The sequence below is a fragment of the Aquila chrysaetos genome, chromosome 3 (assembly GCF_900496995.4).
Source record: "Aquila chrysaetos chrysaetos chromosome 3, bAquChr1.4, whole genome shotgun sequence".
Classification (NCBI taxonomy): domain Eukaryota; kingdom Metazoa; phylum Chordata; class Aves; order Accipitriformes; family Accipitridae; genus Aquila; species Aquila chrysaetos.
The window spans coordinates 10,723,401-10,745,828 of record NC_044006.1 but is presented as its reverse complement, the minus strand read 5'-3'; the positions used below and the strand labels follow the sequence as shown (position 1 = coordinate 10,745,828).

General features: G+C 36.6%; 1 protein-coding gene across 10 annotated transcripts in view; it reads right to left on the bottom strand.

Moving 5' to 3' along the window:
* Positions 1 to 21,690, bottom strand: part of ZMYND8 (zinc finger MYND-type containing 8) — a 61,184-nt gene extending 39,494 nt beyond the window's left edge. For 2 of the 10 annotated variants that reach the window (XR_005931990.1, XM_030008376.2), the window contains exons 1-2: positions 21,465 to 21,681; positions 11,536 to 11,606 (exon numbers count right to left, since the gene is read on the bottom strand). Coding sequence is in view for 9 of the 10 variants with exons in the window: in XM_030008376.2 (XP_029864236.1) it covers positions 11,536 to 11,606; positions 21,465 to 21,478 (85 nt within the window). In the remaining variant the exon portion in view is untranslated. Of the gene's footprint in view, positions 1 to 11,535; positions 11,607 to 16,560; positions 16,584 to 18,781; positions 18,903 to 20,371; positions 20,396 to 21,060; positions 21,188 to 21,464 lie in introns of those variants that run through there. The other 8 variants (XM_030008369.2, XM_030008374.2, XM_030008368.2 and 5 more) reach the window with 7 other exon arrangements.
* Between the last annotated feature and the right edge of the window lie 738 nt (positions 21,691 to 22,428).

Genomic DNA, 22,428 nt, shown 5'->3' with positions numbered 1-22,428 from the left:
ATGCAAGCTCAAGAAGTATTCCGAAAAGATATTTCCAGACTAAATTGCATTTCAAGAACATATGCTACTTACATGTATGGAAGAAAATATAAAGAAAGATGGAAATGGTATAGTGGAAGAACTTCTCCTATGCAAGAAAAGTTGCACTGGTCTACATTAATTTGTGAAAATGCCAATCTTACCTACTATCATCAGCATCATGCTTTTTTCAGATGGGTCCAGAAATATGAAAGATGCAATTGTTACCTAATCAGCTGTGAATTTAACATTTTTTTCAGTTCCTGAAAGCTTTGAATTTTTTTTTCCCCAAATATATAACCGCACAGAAAAAAGCAGTGGTTTTGACTTCTTTCTACACAAGTCTATGGAAAACGTGGTGCTATATGGTGACTTCTGATTGACCAAAAGCTTGGTAACATGTGTCAAGATAACAATAAAGAAAACTATAAATAAATATGAAAAACATATGAAAAGATAGATGGAAGAAGATATAACTGAAGGGGGGAAGAGAGATGTAGAAGCATTTGCCCATCCTGAGTTTTATTCATCTAGAATAGCTGCACCAGGCTAACACCACATGTAATTTCAACAATCCTAGGAAAAGTGTCTGCCACTAGAGTTATGTAGGCACAGCTATTTCAGCAGTGCTGCCTAGCAGAAATGTAGTGTTGGCTCTCAGGCAAACTTTTCTGTTGACATAAGTTATAAAATTTTGGCAAAATGTAGTTAAGCTGGTTTAAATAAACAAACAAAAACTTTTCATGTTTTGAGTTTTCTTTGACACTAAGAAATGTGATTTTTTTTTTCCTTTCCACCCCTCCCCTTTATACTTGTAGGCAGCATTTAGGACTAGTTATATTCTTACATGCCTAGGCTGAACTAAACCAATACAATGTGTCAGAGACCATTATTGTTATTTGTTTCAATTCAAGCAAATCTGCCTCCCACTCCATTTAGACCAAAATTTAGATTGATATGACATTACAAAGAATTGCCAGGTAAGGTATGTCACCTAAAAGTGTGAAAAATGTAATGTCTGCCTCCTCCAATCCTTAAGCAATTATGACAATAAAAATCCTAATACAGGTACAACCATGCTGACAGAAGACTAGGGGTTTGTTTTCAGTTGAGCTAATTATGCACAGAAGGTGGCAGAAGAACTCCTTTGGCTGGCATACACTTCATATATCCCAAGAGAGCTGAGCCAGTACAGCCATCCTGGAAGGAACACTGCAGCATCAAGTGTCAGCTAAACCAAACCCCACAACTTCACCAAAGCAATCAAACTTAAAACCAAAACAAGCTCTGAATTCTATGGTTGTTTTTTTTTCACTGAAGTAGAATGGAGCTTATTCAGCATGGGAACTCTTTGCTTTCAGAGTGATCAGCAAAACCACCATCATATCATGTATTTTCTCATCTTTCCATCACCACATGGCTCAGAACAGCAAGTACAATATAACATTTTGTTTCTTTATTATAATTTGCAGTTCTCAACAGAGACTTTCCATACATACCTAAAGGCAGTCATAAATAAACAACTCCTACTGTGAAGTGCTGACCATGCCTTAATCCTTGTTTTCCCAACGCAGAGAGATCTGCAGAATTGTCTCTCTCTGCAGCAAACAACTTCCTCAAAGTACTCACAAGGATCTCTGAGCCCGAGTTTCTCTCCAGCAAATAAAGCCCTCACCGTAACTCACTGAAGAGACTTAGACTTTTATTTCCAGACTGTACACATGCAGGCACAGCTTAAACGAGGAGAGTAACAGGAGAGTATAGTTTTCTGTCCTTTGGCTTCCATTTCTTACTCCCAGGCACAAAGCTGCCACCAGTGGACCACACCAGTTTCCTGTCAGCTCTTCAGCCTCAGATTGTGAGGATCACAAAGAAGGTGCCCATGACACTGCACGTTGTGCCTTGGCTCTAAGTATGAAAAAAGAAAATCAGCTGTAAAGTTCCTCATCAATGGCCTGCCCCCACAATGTGATGCTTCTCACTTTTAAATGCTGTTTTTTCCTAAACTAACTGATTAAGGGTCAGGAAAAGGGTTAAACTGTTTTTATCTAAACCAGAACTGAATTACAATTCAGTCACAGCCAAATCCAAACTATACTTCAACAGAAAAGGTACTGATTCAATACCGATTAAACCAAATGATCACACAGACATATATGCTCGGTGAAGTGATTTCAAAAAAATACTTAAACTAGTGTAATTTTCTTCTGTGGTTCACACCTGAGCATACTAGGGATTTTCAAATAAACTAGTGGTGACTCACAGACAACATACAACAACTGACCTGAAAAACACCTTTTTTTTTTTTCAGCTTGCAAGTTATTGAAATGTACAGAAATTTTCTTGAGGCAATGTAAGACGTAAATGGAAAAATTAAGGAATAAACAGGAAAACAGCAATGCACAGGCATTTTCTTTCAGATTTAGTTGTGCTAGTGGAATAGGCTAATGTCTTTAACTACCACTATATGTTGCCAACTTATGAAACTGTGAGAGACCTAATAATAGAACAATCTTTTAATTCAGTTCACGTAAAATAAGAATGGTAGCACATACTTAATTAGAATTGGAAACTATAACTCAATTTAAGATAAAAAATGCTCAAGTTGCATTTTGTGTGAATTTCTTTCATCAGAAGTGTGCCTTTTAGCCCACACTGCTGCTTCTTACTCCTTGGCTCTTCCAGCTGTGTTAGCAGAGTTTGTGTAGCTGAGCTGTGAACTGGATCAAGAAATTGATCCCTGTTAAAATAACCTGTCAGGAGGAAAGCTAATTTTTAACCTGGATCACTTCCCCAATGTAGTTTAACTTAGTATGTATTACTTGAACAAAGTGAAACAAATCCAACAAGAAAGAACAAAAAAGACCAAATTTAAACTATGCAATAACTTGGTGACTAGAACAGTTACTTAGGAGGTGGATTCAAGTTTCTGCTCCAAAAAGGAACAGCAAAAATTTGTGTGATCTCTTCTATGTCAAGCAAGTATTTTTAAAAAGGTGTTTAATGAGCAAGAATGGTCTAATTTTGGAGAGCATCTCACCATGCCAGTTTGTCACCAGTTAACACATATCCCTGCAATCTCCCTGCTTCTTCTACAAAACTCCTATCATATACTGAGCAAGTCAACCTGAATCAAACTTTTCAGAGAGGCATCAATTTGTGCACCCACCCTTTCTAACTGAAAAGACTGAGATCACTTGCAGTTACTCAGCCCTTAGAAGGTTAATAAGAAATGAAATGCTCTGTGTACTAAGTGAAGGGCATTACAGTACATTAATAAACGAACATTTCATTGATAAACCAATCGTACTAACGAATTAACTTGCCAAGCAACCTTACTCCACTTATTTCTTGATTTTTAAGTGTGTGATTTTGCTTTCTTAGCATTATGTCAAAATTGTGTTTCCAGTGCAAATGAAAACACAGACACCTGAAGTAACTTTTAAAATTCTCATTAAAAGTTACCAGTTTTTACATCACTAGGTTATTATTAATTGCTCTGTTATGTTGCCAAGGTTGACATAAGCACCTATGAGTGCTCTTGCAAACCATCCATTGGGGAACAACACGCTAACCTGAGCTTCACCTAAAGTTTAAACTCTTTCTTTCAGTATTCCATCATGTGACTAAAGGATGAGTAACTACTGCTCCCAGGAGACAGACTAAAAAAGCATACTTAAACCCTAAAGCAACTTAATGTCACACTTTATGACTATTTTAGAAGTCAATTTTATGTGATGGTAATGCAGTTTTTAAGCAGATAAACTATGATCGTGACTTACTACGTTTAGCTTAGAAAAAACTATAAAAACCAGCCAACCAAAAGTATGTTATTGTATATCAGGGATCTTGCCTTGCTGCAGCATATGGGGCATAGACCACAACCATACCTTCTATGTTCTACACATTGCCAAGTGCTGTACTGTGAGCATTCAATAGCAATGATCCCTGACAACTAATTGAGAAGTCTCGTTTTTCTCAACGGAAGCAGTTGCCAACTCAGAAAATGTGTAAAAGTAAAATGTTTTCCTTGCTTTTCCCATGATACCCAGATGTAATTCTTCCTGAAAACAAGTAAATCAACATGGCTTACTGTAAGAACACAGCATAAACTGCTTAGTACCAAACACTTATTGCAGTGACATCTTACATCCCTTTATGCCCTCCTTTCCATATACCTTTTTTATTTTTAATTTAAAAACTTGCTTAAATTAAATGCAATCAAAGGAATTCCAGACTAAAACCAAAATGAAATGGTGTCTCCATATGTATTTCTAAGTATCTATTACACTTGCATTAGTTTCTCTACCAATAAGGCCCTAATGAGAGCTGAAATCCACAGCAAGTTACACAGATCTAAGTTAAGGCTTCACAGTACCCTTCCACAGATACACTTTCTTCCCTTTTCCTTTCTCTAGCACTTTTATTTGTTCACCCAGGAAGCAAGATGTTTTAGATAACCGATATGGCCGAAACCAACAAAAACCTCAAAAATTCATTTCAGCTGATTGGCATACCAACAAGTCCCAAAGTTGACAGTGCCAGTATAAAGAAAAAGGGTGGAAATGTGGCTGACAAAGGAGCATGCATGGCAGGTCTGACTTAGATCAGCATATATTGCCTTAGTGTTGCATCCTCAGTGCAATGGGTAGCAAGCCAATTAAGAAAAGCCTGAGTAAATCAGTCTTACTATACGTAATGATTTTCAAATTCAACCTTACAAAAAGGTTAGGCAAACAAAACAAAAGCTTTCGCAATAAGTGTGGAAACTGCAGTATAAAAGCTTTTTACTGTAAGCAAAGAATTACCCTTTCTTTTGAGCTGGTGTGGAAGGGAAGAAAAGTTCTGCATTTCAAAATAAAGCTCAGACAATCAAAAAAATTATCTTTATCTTAACTACATCAAGTTTACTATACTTTCATGAGAGTATTCATTATTCAAGTTCTGTACCTAATTTTCTTATATTTTAAATGCATGTTCTATGAAAAATGAGCTGTTATAAAGTGGCTATATCTACTGCTTGTAGAAAAAACTCTTCTGTTCTGGAAATTTTCAGAAAGTGAGAAGAGGGGAAGTCAGAAGCACGTTTGTTTAAACAGTAAAAAAACCCCAACAAAACAACCCCCCAACCTTTTCAATGTGAGTTGTGATAAAGATGGTAAAATTAACAGTCATTCTGGTTTTCCAGGAGCCAGAAACAGCAATGTATTTTTTCAGTGAAAGCATTATTTTAGCCTTGGAGGAACAGTATTAAATCTCAGTACACTGAGACTTAGTTACACCAATAAGTTTCGTGTGATGTAAGTAGGTTTTTGATATCTCAATGTAAGTGGGCCAATATGCAAAATTCTGAATAAGGTTTCCAATTAGAAACCTAGTCAATTGTTCTATGCAAGTTAGACACTCGGCAGAAGTGTTACTTAAACAAAGCCAGCCCAAGGCTGCTTCTGTTAACATTAATTCCCAATCCCATGCTATCCCTTTTATTATGACACAAATAGTTCTGCCAACATTTGGTGAACCATATCAAGGAATTAAATTAGATTAAATGTAACAGAACAAAAGAACAAAAATTTCATGAAAGCAGTTTCATAAAGAATCCACTTTATGGCTGTAAGAAACAGCTAGGCTAGCTTAAGAAAGAAGGGAGCGCGAGAGAAGGTACAAGAATACAAAGGTGACTGAAGTCTGCTTAAGATGCCATTACCCCACAGAAATTTGTAACTATGCCTTTAGAAGGAACAAGAACAAAAACAGAAAACTGACTTCCACCTAGGCTGTCACTTCTCTCTTTTTTCCTCCTCCTCAAAAGCTCTAAATGCATTTACTTTAAATGGTGTTGAGGGAAATCAATGAAGAATTCTGAGAGAAAAAGGAGCAACACTAACTCCATTGTCAGCATCATTACAGTCTGATTTGATAGAACAGGCTTCAATTAATAATTTATATTGATTTGAGAACTGTGAAGTCTCCCAGTTATATTTATTACCCTGAATGGATGCTAATAGATTTATGATTTTTCAAATCCAATACCTGTAGTACTATAGCAAGCTTAATTATCTTCAAAACACTTAACAAAATCATGGATAAATCTGTTAGAACTTATACTCAACTCTGAGGCATTTTAATCTTATGACAGAATTTTGAAATATGATGCAGTTGCAATCAACCACTAAAGCCCTGTTTACATTCCAGAAACTTCAACTGATGCAATTAACCGAATCCAGTTGCTTAATGTAATAAATAACAAAGGTTAGCCATGGTTGTGTAAATCCTGATGAACTCCTACTACATTACAATTTTACACAAGTACAAAAAGACAGTGTTGCTTGTTTCTTCATTGTAGGACTTTGGAAGATAGAGAAAAAGAAACACTTCCCAACAACTTGCAATGTGTAAGCTGTTTATAAACTAGAGCCTGGCTGTAGGGGGACTTGCTGCCTCAAGGCAGTCCTGAAGACCTCCTGTTGATTACTAAGTAACAAGGGCTCTTCACTAGAGATAAAAGCCTCGGGCTGCACTACTATTCAGTGCAGGATTCTCAAATACGTTTCACATTGGAGTGAGAATCTCATCTCTGTGATTAAATACTTGGTATCACTGCAATGAAAGTTGATACACAATATACTATTATGAAACTGTTACAAAATATATAATGTATTCTGGAAATCCCATTTTACTAGTCATTTTGCATTTATATTCATAATAACTGAACCTGTTACCACTGAGAGAAGCCCCTAAGGCCAAAGCCTTCAACACAAACCTGCAGCTATGCAAAAGCTGTAAAAGTCAGAATTCTCACCATTAAGCAGTAGTGTCTCAGTATATTATTTTATGACAAGCTAAGAGCTGTCACTGATGGGAGCAAGTCTGCTCCTAGCAATGACATCTGTCCAACTCCCTAATAATCTGGTTCAGGGAGATAAGCAGGTAGAAAACTAATTCTATACCCAAGTCCTTAACTGACTCAGAAGAGGGCTGGCTAAGAGCCAGCATAGATGTAAAGGCAATATAAGAGATGTATGACTGATGATGGGAAGAAGAGAGTTAAAGAGCTCCTTTTGACTAGTCACTCAACAGTCAATGGTTACAGTACCAGCTGAAACATACATGGAAGTTCATCCACCACCACAGCTAACTACTGTTGGCAGGTAAGTGAGATAAACTAGCAGAAAACTAACCTGAGAAATAAAAAAAAAAAAAAAAAATTCTTCCAGGTTAGTAGGATAAAAAAGCCCAGTGGAGAGTTCACTGCTGTCCAAAGAGAACAAGCACAAGTGAAGACAGAACTGCACTAAACAAATAAGTTTGTTATGCTCCTCTGGAACCACAACCTGGAAATACTCAGAAAATTCTCCAGAAAGCCTTGCAAGCCCCATCTTGAAATATTTAATAAACAAGGTTAAGAAGTAGGCCATAGGGCTGGAATACAAATATAACAAGATGTTTGTCAGACATGTTAATGTATCATATGCAGAGGACAAAATATTATAATAATCTAATCCATGGCCTTTCTCCTTTGCTAAACAGCAATCCTCTGTTGACTCTATTTTATGTTTTTGGACTCTCTCATGTTTTTGTATTCTCTTTAAGCTGTCATTTCCCATTTCCAGTTCTCAGATGCCTTATGCCTTCTTGTTATGATCAAGAGAGTGGTGTATTATAAAACCTTTAGTAATAAATTATAACTGCTACAGTAACTCTACTCCCCCTCCCCATCTCACCAGATGCCTGTCCCCACAACTTTTTACAGACAGGCACTTGTGTGTAATAGTAGGATTAATCAGTTCATGATCTAGGCAAAAACTAATACTACAAAAAATGATCAATTTTCTGTTACATCAGCTGCTTGATACAGCTTACTCTGCAACAGCATAAGCATCAGTGCCAGCCTAAGGAGAAGGATAGAAAAATGCAGCTGAAGATGAGCGTGTAGGGCTGCATAGCTCTGACCACAGCTATAGACTCACTCTTACATATCACATTATAAAGCATAAGAAAGAAGCATCAGCTATGGTTTTAAGCTCTAGCTTCATTACAGCCTAACCCTATCTAAATGCTTGCTAAAAAAGCTCTATACTTCCTGCACCCAACGGGTATATTCATGCCCTCTCTCTTACACCAGTTCTGGCAGTCTACCAAGCCATTTCAGCACACTAAGCTAGTAGAAATCTATTCATGTTTTATGGTTCAGTTAGTTTCCTGCCAGCTTAGGTATGGAAGGAAGTGGATAAAACTGCTACATCGAGCAGTTTGACCAGCTTAGGCTGCTTTGAAACCACCACCTTACTTAAACCAGGCTATTCAAAGGCTATGTTAACACCCTTGTAACAGATTAAACAATGCATGTTTCAGCTTAGCTTAAACTGAACTGGAATTGATTTATAGCAATTAAAATTAAACTGCTTATGCCAAAACAAGAATGAATGTTCATGAAGAGGTCTGCATCAGGCTAATTGGTTTTAATGCAATGTAATTTATTTTCCTACAACTTTCTTTAAACATGGCCTCACATGAGCTGTACAAACTGTAGCAGAGCAAGCCAGGTTACAAACTTGCAGCATATCAGCTTCTCCAGGACAAGTGTGAAGTTATACAATACCACTGACTGATCTCCTGCACAGGCTTCTCAGACCATCAAAAAACCCGAACAAACCAAGAACAGCTGTATGCCTCCCTTAAGGGTTTGTCTATATAGGGTCAGCTTCCTCATCTACATCCTTTCTAAAACACACAAAGCAAAATTCTGAACAAGATTAATGTTACAAGAGGAAACATTGTTGCCACTATCCTACCAGTTTAGAACCTTGCTGCAGTTTTTCTGCCCTACACAAGAGTATAACCGTTTTAAAATTCTGGTTTGTGACTTCTCTGCTGTAGAAACACTACACAACTAACAGAGAAACTTGTCTCAATCCAAATAACAGAATTCCAGAAAGATTAATTTTAGCAGGACTATAATATGGCCAGCTCTTGGCAGATGATATTTATGACCATCTTACATTCTATGCAAAACTACATATTCAACTATTACAAAGTTCTACCACTAATTCATAGATTAGGTTGGGAATACAACAAAGCAAGATGGCTTACAGGCAAGTCTCAAGATTTCTTTACAAACCACATAACTTCTTCACTGAAAAAAATATATACCTGTAGGGGCTTGGGGTGGGTGGTTGTTATTCTTGCCCTTAGAATGGTGATGGCATGGGTTTTGTCAACATACATGTCAAATTTAACAAACCAATTAAAGCAAATCAGTACCTAGTTAAATAAATATCAATTCTATTGTTATTCAATTAATTCAACCTCTCTTAAGTTTTATCTTTACTATGGTGATGTACAAAAGCCATTCAGATCACTCTCACTGGTGTTTAAAACACTAAGAGTCCTACTGTGTACAAACCAGTCAGTGACTTCGACGCAATGACAGCTTGGGCCAATCTAAACGAGCACTGTGATGATCCTGTCTTTGTCTTCTAAACCACGCTCCTTTCAATCACTACCAGAGCTTGCCTATGAGCTGGTTCAAGGAGTTGTATCAACAGTAAATTCACTCAGTATAAAAACGTCTTTTTCTGCCAGGTTAACTCCCTCTGAATTGACCAAAACCCACAAAGCAAGGGGAGCTGCAAGATCACGTGGCTGAGATGGTTGGGAGATTGAAGACTGACCCTTTCAATAACCACCAGGTATTAAATCAGCTCACTGTCCTGGGAAACTTCATCTTAACTCTACAAAAAAAAGTTAAAACTTTCCTGCGGGCTTAATTCATTGAAACAGTACACCTTGAGGTCAGACCAGCACTAGAACTAACGTAAGGGAATTGCAACTTTTTTTATGGACCATACACCTGTTTCTGGGCTGAGTAAAGCAACAGAACTAAAATGCAGACATCTACATAAATAGGTATCAGACTCATAAATTACTTTTAGACATTGATTATGTCAGAGTGACATATGTAATAGTTTACCTCACTTGATGCATGTGAAATTCTTATTAGTATTAATATGTGTGCCAAAGTCTTTCTAAGGAGAAATGAAGGTGTATCTAATAACCCCCACTGTCTCTTATATCGAGTTCTCATACTCAGCAAACTCTTTCACAAACAAACTGGTAACTCAATCAGCAGAAAAATGTTTCAGTTTTTAAGTTGGTTAGAAAGTTCAAGTGGCTGGGATCTGACTAGCACCACAAAGGATGTAAGCAGTGGGAGTACAAAGCTGGGAGCTTATCCCACTCAGCAGCAATCATTAAAGCAACAAAAAATACTTTACTTTCTGCTGGCTTAGAAAACTGAAATACAGAGATAAGTAAACATTGAAAGCAGTCCAGTGATGGAGACTGACATGCAAGATCAGAGGCAGAGAAGGGAGAAAAAGGACAGGGAAAAGGAGCAAAAGGAGCAAGTGAATCTCTTCTGATCTCTTCTGTGAGATCATATGTACTACTTCATCTAACCACATCATGAGAACTGAAACAAGAAATTTACTGTCTGTTAGTACAAATAAGACCTAAATGCAAATTTATAACCATGTTATCTACCCAAGCTACCTCATTAAAAAACAAAGGAATGCAGATGATCTGTGCCGTGCTTTCAAGACAATTACATCTGCACATTCAGACTTAACTAGACTTATGACTCCTGTAGTAGAAATGTGAAGAGTAAGTGGGTATGTGCCAGAATTTAAAAAGGATGGTAGTATCCATTGCTGTCCTTTTACAGAAATGGCTTTCAAGTAAACCGAGATGCAAAGTCAGCTGCAATTACAAAAAGAGATGGACAGACAGCTGGCAGTCAATTACAATGAACTGGAGTAAACAATTATATGCAAGTATTCTGACTGAAGGGCATTTTTGTCCCCCCACTCCAAATGACAGTGGGAATATTTACACTGATATAGACAGTTACGTATCTGGCTTCCTTTATACTGAGAGATAACATCATTTGCCTGTAGTAACTCATTCATAGGGAATACTCCAGAAACAAGGACGACAGAAATTTTCAGTCACCTGCAATTCCACCACCAAGTTTAACTCATGTCAGGAATGGATATGTAAACGTCCATGAAATACATACTGCTCAGGGAACCAGTTTTTATGAAAATAGAAATGTTACTGTTCTTCTTTATACTTATGAAAGTTAGGATTTGTTACTGTAGGAAATATTACCTTATTATTACTACTACTACTATTTTATCCTACACTGCAAATCTAAAAATACTTTAAAGTAAGCCATAAGCAAGATGATACAAGAGGCTGATGTTTTTTCATAATTAAACCTAAGGTAGTTATTCATAACACAGAAATAACAATGGAGTGTGTGGGGGGTGAGGTTTGGCATATAATGAAACCAAGCAAAAATTAAAACACTCTCTAACATACAATAGCCATTGTAAAAAATACGAGTCCTGAGTCTTCACTCAAGAGTAGCTTCATGGTAGATTACACAGTTTCACTATCCTGGTTTACAAATATTTGTATGTTGTAGAACATAGATGAAATATTCCTTCTTACCTTTGGATCGAGTGGAGATATCCATCCCCTCCACCACCTCCTGCTCTGCCTTTATTTCCTCTTCAGCCAAGCTGCAGGATTCAAAAAGGTGAATTAGAATAGTTATTGATTGTATTATTCCCATGTGTAACTTCATGTATAGAAGTTCAACATAACACTGTCAAATACAACTATATTAAAATTTCTGATGAAATGAAAGGTCTGCTGTTTGCCAGAGTATGCATTGACCAAAACATGTAGAGAAACAATCCAGGTACACATGTATGCTGCATGTTACCAATTACAAAGGTAACATTTTCATACCAATGACAGTCTCGTAACATGTACTGAAGATTATGTCACTGTATGTATAAATTGTATGTGACAGACAAAGAGGAATTCTGTTCCCCGTTGCTCCTAATCTAAGGCCTCTATAAACTGTGTGGACAGATGCCTGCTAACATTTAAACACTCACCAGCATCAGTGAACAAATTAGCTGAAGTAACGTATTTAGCAACACAGAACAGCTTGCAAAAATAGAAGGTAAAATGTAATTTTAAAAACTATTAAATAAATAATTTCAAGGATTTTGAAACTAGACTATATAACAGCAAACTGAATAATTATAATTTATTGGCAATAAAATTCCACCAATCATTAACTATAAAAAACAGTAAACAGAACAGAGTTGTTACTACTATTCAACCATTCAATCTTACATAGACAGTTTTAATTTACTCCAGGCAGGATTAAATGATTAAGTAGATGACAAACTATACCTGACTTGCTGAAATTCTACTTTCTTATAGTGATGCCATTCAAGAAAATAACTCAATGAATATGGTTAGTTAAGCCAGTTTGGGGAAGGAAGGTGGAAGGGAGAGAAAAAAAGAACTACAATGAATATTGAGTTACACACCAGTTCTGGAGATCTGACTATCGTAGATGAAAGATAAAAGAAAACATATGATGTTGAAGGAAGCCTAAATTCAAAATGATAGACGAATGAGGTTATGGTGCCTGAAGCAGGTATCACAGTTGTCTATTAAAACCACCAGAGCACAACAGCCAAGCGGGATGTCGATCTTTCCTTCTGTAGTGAAAATTTACTGTCTGGTCTGTTAATATAAGTTGTTGCTGATACCAGTTTACATTGATATGGTGGCAGACTGTGAACTACAGCTGCTATGGAGTGGACTGAGAGTTCATTCAGCCATCCCAGCTCTAGAGACAGCTATTTCTACCAGAGAAGCCAAGAGGACAGCTAGAGGTCTTTGCTTTAGCCACTGTGGTTAAATCTGCCTGAGACAGCTAATCAGAGCTCAGAAACAATACTGAGGACTTGGTTACATTTATATCAGAGAAACTTCACCCTGACAGTTTATATTAGCAGGAGTTTTGTTACTGGTTAAAACAGCTTCATAAACAAAGTAAGCCTTAGCAGCAGAAAGACTTTTTAGTCTGGTATTTGCCAAAACTACTTTAATCAACTATCAGCTACCAGGGGGTTGGGTTGCAATTCCTTTCACACTTCTGAACAGGACAGTTATGTCAGCAAAATTTTAAATACAGATTAAGTGAGCTCAGTGTATGGAAGACCCAAAGCTGAGAAGATCCACGAATCATTTGCTTTACCTGTCATTTGTATATAGCAATAATTTACAAATTAAGCTCTTTAAAGTCATAAAACACTTAAGAGAAGTCCTATTCTACCAGCATCCAATCTCCCAGCTCGTAGACTACGCTGTTAATTTCAGTAGCAAGGAAAGGCATCCATGTGACCAGACTTATGGTAAATGTGTAGCACAGTTGACTGTAGCACAACCCTTTTCAGATTTATTTTGCATGGGCAGATTAAATGCATAACATAGTTGACTGTACTACAATGCTCACCCGTTTACTATGCATGGGCAGATCAATTATACTGCACATTTGTTACACCTGAGGGCCTCCAGCAAAGAGGAGCTGGCAGTGTGTTGCAGACACCAAAACATTTCATGCACCACTTGTCTCTGCCCATTCTCTTTCCTAAGCAATGGGAAGGGATGGGCTCATGGGATGGGTTCATTGTTCTCTTCCAATGTTGCATTGTTTTTTTCTTCCCCTCCCCCCTTATAAAATCCTATTTCAGTATCACCAAACTTTAACAAAACCCATATTTTTAAAACATCATGTATATATGATTAATAATGCACACATGTAAATATGTAATAATACACAGTAATTCTGTCAAGAGGGAAGTAATTTGGTCATACGCGTTACCTAGTTTTAAAATATAGATCCAGTTTCAGCCACAGACTAGGACATACAAGTCTTTACGAGACTCAGGTTGAAGTCCTGAGATCATTTTACACAGGTTGCTACTAAAAGGAATGGTTTCCCCAACCCCTAACTTCATGTTCTAGAAATCATGTTCATATCAACTGAATCAGTTCTGTGATCTAGCTCCCTGTGCAGCTGGATGTGCAAAAAAAAGAGGAAATGGGAGTGTAACACATGTGGGGAAGGGGGGAAGGAGGTAATATCCTTTAAGCAGCAGCTCACGTTTAAGTTACATTAAAGCTATCATAACATTCCAGACTCATCCAAATCTATCAGGTGGATTTTGTTCAAAGCACAACCTCAGGGGAACATGATACAACAAGAAAGATACAGTAGCTGCTACAAGTCACTATTAAAAAACACAGAGTTGTGCATGAATCCTGGCTGAGAAATGGGTGTGACACACCAGTACAGCAACACAGTAGCAGGAACTGTTCCTACATCCCTGACCCAAGTAGCAGGGGAAGTTAAGAGAGCTGACTGAAGATGCTGTGCACCTGTGGGCCAAAATCTAGCACTGCAGGGGTGTTACAGGGAAGGATTCCTACATATTAGTTTCAGCATGAGGTTTCTTCAGCTCTAAATCTGTCTCTCCCATTCTAATGAGCTTAATTTAGGAAATTCAGCCAGTTTCCTCCATCACCTTTTTGAGTGTTCTTTCAATAGATCTATAGAGACAAGAAAAACATTCTTCATAAGCAGTTCCAAGATGAACAAAGTATCTTGACTTGACACATCTCTGATACATCACATAAAAGATGCCTGAAGACAGCTTTCCCAAAGATTTGAAGTATAAATGAACAGTCAAAAATGCATTCACGACTTGAAACAAAGGTTCATTTTTCTTAGCAATGGAGGTGTATATATCCTATACACACATATGCACACTGTGTGTCACCCAAAACTAAAACAAAATTCAGCAATTATCTACTATACTATGAAAACTGAGCCTTAGAGGAACAGATTGCATTTCCATATTCGCTACTATAATTAATCTCGTTCAATCTTTTAAGGGCACAAACATTTAAGTATGTAAGAAAATCACTGAGATTGTTCTGAAAAAAATCAAAATGTTGGGGGGGGAACAGTTAAATAAGTGTATTAGACATAGCTATAAAAGATACTTAAAATTCACAGCTCTTCAGAAGCATCTCCCATTGTTTTATTTGCTGTAATGTATTACGATTTGTACAACATGACATTGTTTGAATGGTGGCAGTGATGACTGTAGTGGTAATCTTTAAGACTCAAGTTTGTAAATACATGCTAGCAATTCACAGCAAGTTTACAGTAACTTTTCTAAAGCTGACAGATCTTTTCACCTTTGTACCTTCCATCAACATAAGCAATAGTCTGAAAATGCTTTATGAAGCACAGACTTCCAAACACAGAAATTTCATTAGCAAAGGATTTAAAATTAAATAATTCAAGAAAAACAGGTTCGTAATGATAGGTACCTTACTATTACCCACAACAAAATAAAAAGAAAAGTAAAACCAGCAGCAAAATAAACAAGCGTCTAGTTCTATGGAAACAATAACTGTGTGATCAAGTAGACTATTCTAGACAGTTTTATTTTGAGAATTCATTTTTGCAGGGCTTAGAGCTGTTATTTCAGATAGCATGCATTACTATCATGCATGTGTACTACAAATGTGATGCTCTGAGGTTGCGGATCAGAAATGATACTGGTATATACTCAATTAGGTACCTGAATGAATACAATAAATACCTTATGTCATTCTGAAAGCTACTCTTGTTTCCTCATTAAGAAGAATGAGCAGAGGAACATATTTTAAGAACACAACTGAAATTTAAGCTTTGCTAGTTTCACTGTCAATTAACTAGAACACCAATTAATCATTTAAACTTCCCTACTCATATTGACCAAACTTACAAAAAAAAAAAAAAAAAAAAAAAAAAACCAAACAAAAGAAGAAACTGTTTTCTAAAACGTTAAACCAATTTGTTTCATACAAATTGTTTTAACATGTCTGAACAAGGGGAGAAGGGATGAAAGTTATTCCGTTGGGGATAGTTGGGGACAGAAAGAAAAAAAAAAAAAGGATTGCAAACATACAAGATTTATTGATACTTAGGTAAAAATGCAAAAAGAACTTAGCTGCCTAATTTTTAAATATGTTCTCTGTCAAACTGAAGAGAGGGTGGAGTTTTTTATATGAAATTCAGTTTTTCAAATTTCAGACCAGTAAATAAAATACTGACTTTTCTGTTTAGGAAAATCATTCCTGTACTAGTAGTAGTACTTACCTGAAAAAATGTACATAAACAAAAATATTTAAAGTTCCTCTAACCTATATTAACTACAAAGAGCAATTAAAAGTTGCAGATGAACTACTGCACCTTGACATTTAACCAAGAAAAACTGACAGATATGGAAAACCACTCAAAACAGCTAATGCCCACATACACAATCCAGATCTACATTAGGGAATAAACACATTAATTTAAAATCAAGAACTACACATTTATGGAATTCATTTTTCCTTTTAATTAATAGAAAACAAAACAAAAAAACCCTGATTTCAGACTATAAGCACTAAAACTGAATTTCATCCTTAAGATAATTCCTGCCTTTCCTATATCACATCTGTGAGTAGCAATTCTAAATAATGATTTCAAAAAACTGCATTCAATAAAAATTTGAAAAAAATATTTGCATGCCATTGCTGAATAAATAGCAGCTTTGTATAAGCACTCACCTATAACAGTCTCTTACTCATCGGTAGCTATGCTATTTATGCAGGATTCTTAAAATGGCGTCTGACAGCACTGCACTGCCTCATTCCTGTACTGTAGCTAAAATGGTAGCAGTTTATTCAATAACAGTATCTCCTGTTTAAACAGCAGTGCTATATTCGAAGCAAGCATCTAAATATCATAAGTGGTAAAGTATGATAAAAGAACACCTGACATACAAATGTTTAACTAAAAAGGCACAAGATAGGGAGTTTTGTGAAGTCACAGGTTACTAAGGAAATCACTCAATTTTAGATTCACTCTCCAGTTTGAGCACCTCATATTTTATGTTTCCTTTTGCAGAACTCCCTGCAAAATGCTCAATATGTATTAAGGAATTAACATACACAAAATGCTTGTTCAGATATCTACATACAGCAATGTTTAAGCTAGTTACCTCTGATAACAAACAAAGTAAATATATACATCTTTAATTTAAAGAACATTTAGGTTCTTTTTAAAACCTTATTCTTATTCAGTGTGCTTTCAAAATAGCTCCACAAAAGAGAAAATCAGGGTAGGGAGGGCGATCCTTCGTGTCATACTGTCTTCTTTAAGACTATAAACTATAGAGCTGAGGCCCAAGCAAGGCAACCAGAAGAGCTAAAGATTTCAGATGCTAAAAACATACTTTGAGAACAATCATGTTTGAAAGTAAAGGTTTATACTGGCTAAATTAAGGATGTTAACATCCTGCTACAGCATGGTTTTAATCTCACAGTATGAAACACAGATGCTATGACAATTGGTAATAAAGGGTTAACATAAGAATGACAGACAACTGCTATCAAATAAATAAAACTCAGTTCCTATGTAGCTATTTCTAAATTAGACTTTAACCCATGAATACAAGACATGTTTATTAATAAATATATTTTAAATACTTTTAAAATACAATTTAAAGGGCCAAGCTTGATGGCCTACTATGACAGTTTTCAGTCTCTGGTTTGCAGACTCCTCAAAGCCAGGGTACTACTACTAAGGGGTTTGCAGACAATAACTAAGTAAATCAAACCTAGTCCAACAGGTTTAAATTCACTATAATGGGATTCATGTGCCCATGGGAAAAATATTTGGGATCCACAAGTAACAAAACTTGAAAACTGTTGTCTGCTACATTCTACATGGGAAAAGATTATGTTCAACTTCCAAGATATTTAGGATATTCAAATTAATACCCTGAATTCCAGACAAAGAAGAAGAGCGCTTTTACTGAGATTTATCACCCTTTAACCAATTATGCTGTAGTGGCACCATTCCTACAGAAGACTGACCATGACCTATCACTTTTCAGCTACTGGATCTACATGGCCAATACACTTGAAAACAAAGCAAAAAAAAAACCCCAAAACCAAACAAAAAACCCCAAGCAAAAGTGATATCACAAAATGGAAGACAGCTCAGGAAGACAAGCCAATCGAAGTTTGTGGATACTGATATAAAGGGCTAAATCTGTAACGTAATCTTCCTATTTATGATTTTTGAGCATGAAGTTCTTTTTATTACATGCTTCCTTAGTAGCAATGTAGGTTTTCCCCTACATTTCAATACTCCTGCCTGATGTGAGGGGGGAAATGTTACATTTGGAGTGGTTTATACTCTGCATTTTTTTCATTCTCAGTATGTTAAGTAGTGTCATTTGTTTAAAGAAATCACTCAGTTTTTCCCTAGCACTATTTAGCTTCCAACTAAAACAGTTTGCCTGCAAAGAATGAAAAAGGCATGTAGCTTTTAAAAAGCTACTGTTTTCAACATAATTTATAATCCAGATCCCTCCTTTGTTTTTCCCCCACTGCATTCTTTGCCCAGCTAATTACAAAAGTAACTGGATGTTGGCACTAAATAATAATGGTTAATCATATTCATCCTGGGCAATTCCAATTACTCTTTAGTAGCCAGAAATCTTAAAGTGCAATTATACGATTAACTGCTATTTACATTAGAATAATGGCCATTTGCTACAAGCTGAATAAACCTCAGCTACATTACTTCATACATGTCCTGTCTAATTGTGATATTAACAAGATCCAGTCCTGTAAAATCTTGGGTAGAAAGAATACATGCTTCTTCCCCACGTCTATCACTTAAACAAAACCCCACATTCCATCTGTCCTGAACAGTAGAAAAAACGGCACAGAGTGCTTCTTATTATGCAATCTATGAAAGTGAGTGATAACATCATACCTTGACAAAGCACCAAAAACATATGAAATTCTTCAGCTTGGCTGAATTTGCTTTACTTAGATGGAACAAAGATGGTAGAAATTTCCAGAAGGCCTTTCTCAGTCTTGCCACTGCAATTGTCAATCTTTAACCTACTCTCTGTTTCTATTGGCTCAAGTACTCCATGGAGCAGCGCGATTGGGCTGATCTGTAAAACAACACTGCTGTCTCTACCTTGCCTCAGACATCTTGCTGCAATGCAGACATTTATTTTTTGTGAACTATAAAAGAATTATATTTGAATGATTAAAAATAGTGAACTTTAACAGACTCACGATGCTATGTTTCATTACATGCACAAGGGCAGCTTATACAAATATGCCTCACTGTCAGCAGTGTGTCTGGAGGTGCAGATTTGAAACAGATCCTAGTTTAACAAAACCTGTGGGAGCCATTTTAATACAAGCTTTCTGATTGCAGATCACTTACTCCTGCTTCCTCATATTAAACAAATATTATGTTGTGCACTATTTAAGACTGAAAGTAAACTGCTAATGTGTATAAACTACTGCTAGGAAAATTACGTCCAAATGTAATTTCTGTTTTTAGGAGCTGAAGAACAGAAACCAGAATAACTTCTTAGCTGCGTTAGCACTTTGATGTATGCTGAAAAATGCATTAAAATTGCATACAAAAATGCTATCACATGAAACTCAGTGGTACAACCCAGCAGTGTTTCAGGTTGCAAACTGAACTAGACATTCTTATAATCTAATCCTTGGAGCGGGAGGGGGGGGAGCTGTTAAGCAAAGTGAGATATTCAAAGAAAGATACTCATACTGGCAAACAAGTAACCAGAGGTAAATTGCTGTTATAGAATGTTATCAAATACATGGCAACCTTCTACAAAAGTTAGCATGTAACTGTGCCTCGGTGCAGTTATTTGCAAAGCTAGCTTAGCTCTAAGTTCTTTCCTAAAGTCATTAATGCGTGTGGACTGTTAAAACAAGTGCAAAAATTATATTAAAAGCACAAAAGAGCATCCTTCTGCTTTTGTAACAATACTGGTGATCACTGAAAAACAGCTTGTTAAAACAAGCATGCAAGTGCTACAATTAAAATCTTACTAAAGGGCACAAAATGTTCTAAATTAGTTATAAATCAAGCAAGTTTGAGATTATACTTTGTATAGTATCAGAAACATATGCTCATTAAGCATTATTTACTTTACTTCCTAAGGTCACTTCACTGCTGAGTACTAGCACTTTCATCACACCTCGAAAGCCTAAGGAACAACGAAAATGTGCTTTACCGTACAAACACGGTAATTAATGATATATGAACAAACAGCAAGTAGAATATTTTTCACTGGCCTGAGGTAAAAAGCAAGTATAAGCTTCAAACTTTAGAGGCAAATTATCAAAGAAATAGTGCATTCAAATTGTAACAGTTTACACGTACAAGTCCCTTAAAATGGATGCTAAGCAAATCTGACTTTTTATATGACTAACCACTAACATTACTTCATCTGCTGGACTAACTGACCCAGTAAAAACAAAATGTTTGGAAAACTATTAAAAATGTTCAGAGAGTAGCATGCTGCTTACTTACCAACTGTTCAAGCACCCATCTCATTTTTCCAGTTAAGAAGATACAACAGGCTGGCAGATTTGGGAATTGATCAAAAAGGAATTTCTTGAAATAATTACGTAGCATTAAACCAAAAGTTGGGTTTTTTTTCTTTTTTAAAAAAAAGGAAAAAAACCAAGAACGAACAACATGTACTACTGTCATGAACCACACATGATTTTATATCCTCTGGAGTCCACAACACAGAACTGTGGCTGATACAGTGTAAAACAAAAAGGCATAGATATAAGGTACATTAATTTATTTTAACTATGTAAAACGAGAAAGCTAACAGTTCAAAAACATTTTCCATAAAGAATAAGATTTGTAAACAGATGTACTGCTGCATTTTATTGAGCAGCAACCCATTTCCAAAATCTGCAGCATAAAAACTCCCTTTTAAAGGAACAAAATATTAACCATACATTGTCCCTCAGAAAGACAAACACGTTGTATTAATTACTCCTGCAAGAAAAAAGGTTCAATAATCATTTTAAATTAAGATAAGCTGCATAAAAAACATGATGCAACAGCACACCACCACCTAGGCCCAATATCTACAATCTGCCATTAGCACTTTTTGCTGATGTCCAGGTTTTTAAAAATCCCATATTTTCTCAGAGATAACTTATCTTAGCTATTCCATTCACTGTTTAGAAAGGTAAACTTGCCTGTTCTTCTGTCTGCCATTATCCCTGCTTGACTCCCTGTAGGGCAGTTAAATGCATCTGCTCCCTAGCTTCCATTTTCTCTTCAGCAGGCATGTGACACAACAGACAATAGTGCTGGCAAACTGCTCAGAGAGAGAAAGCTTCTTTGGAATACCAGGATCTTGATAAACTCTAAAAACACCATCCTCCTGTGAATAAGTAGGTATGCCAAGGTTTTGCCAGTCTGCAAAATAAAGCTGTGGCTAATGGCTACTAACCATGTGACCCAAGAAAGCAAATTTAAACAGTTCCAACTTAATAAAGTGCTGTGGTGTGAGTTTTGCACAACAAATCACAGAGAATCACACTCTCAACCCACAACTCATAGGTCTTAGAGAAAAAAAAATGTAAAAAGTAAGGCTTACCTCTGTGGATGCATTGTTAACACAGTGTTATGTCAATACTTATAAAACATGGAGGACAGGCTCTCAGTACTCAGGCAGAAAGGGCTTGGCACTTCAGCTTGATGATCTGTCTTCCTAATAAAAGCTAATCCCGGATTGGCTACTTCGGTAAATCTGAATGTAAAGCTTCAGGGGATTGGCTGAAACACTTCCTGAGCGATTATCTTTGTGCAGCTCTGGCAAGCAGGAGCCATCCTGTGCATAGAGAAGACAGGCTAAGCTAGGCCCGTTTCAGCAAAAGAAACTTGAAAAGAAACCCCAAATGTGCACTCCCCGTATAAAATACACAGATTTTCAAGCAGAGGGAAGCGTTCGCAAACCGCCTGCCTGAGCAAATGTATCTCAACATGCCATTACTGAAGGCATTTGGCTATTTTAAACCTGAAGGAGGAAGAGTTCACCCGGGTCACAAAAGCTGTTCTTTATAAACAAAAAGCTAAATTCACTTTGCTGGTGTTCTGCAACGTGTTGCACGGAGAGAGCAAGGCCACAGAAAGAGAGCAAAACATACCAAAAGTGAGCATGCACAGGAGGGACTGAAATTAGTAACTGAAAATTCAGAGAGAATTCTCCTATTCCAGAATTTAAATATATTAACACCTACCGTAGCAACCATATACCGACAGTGTGATTTCTTTAGGTGCTATGATAAGCCGAGCCTTACATAGGAAAAACTTAATGTCTCATTTCCACAAAAAACATCATACAATTGAAATTGCATTATCACAGAGGGTTACTGCCATTCAGTGCATGCCCTCCCTGTTTACAAAAATGCTGCAGAGCACAACCAAAAATATCAGTATCACACCAGATACTGTACTCTCCGCCCCCTCTCTCCCCCCGGCCCCCACCTTTCGGCCTGCTCAGGCTGTCTGTTACACAAAAATCTGACTTCCGTATTAGTCGGCTGCAGCTGCAGTTTCCT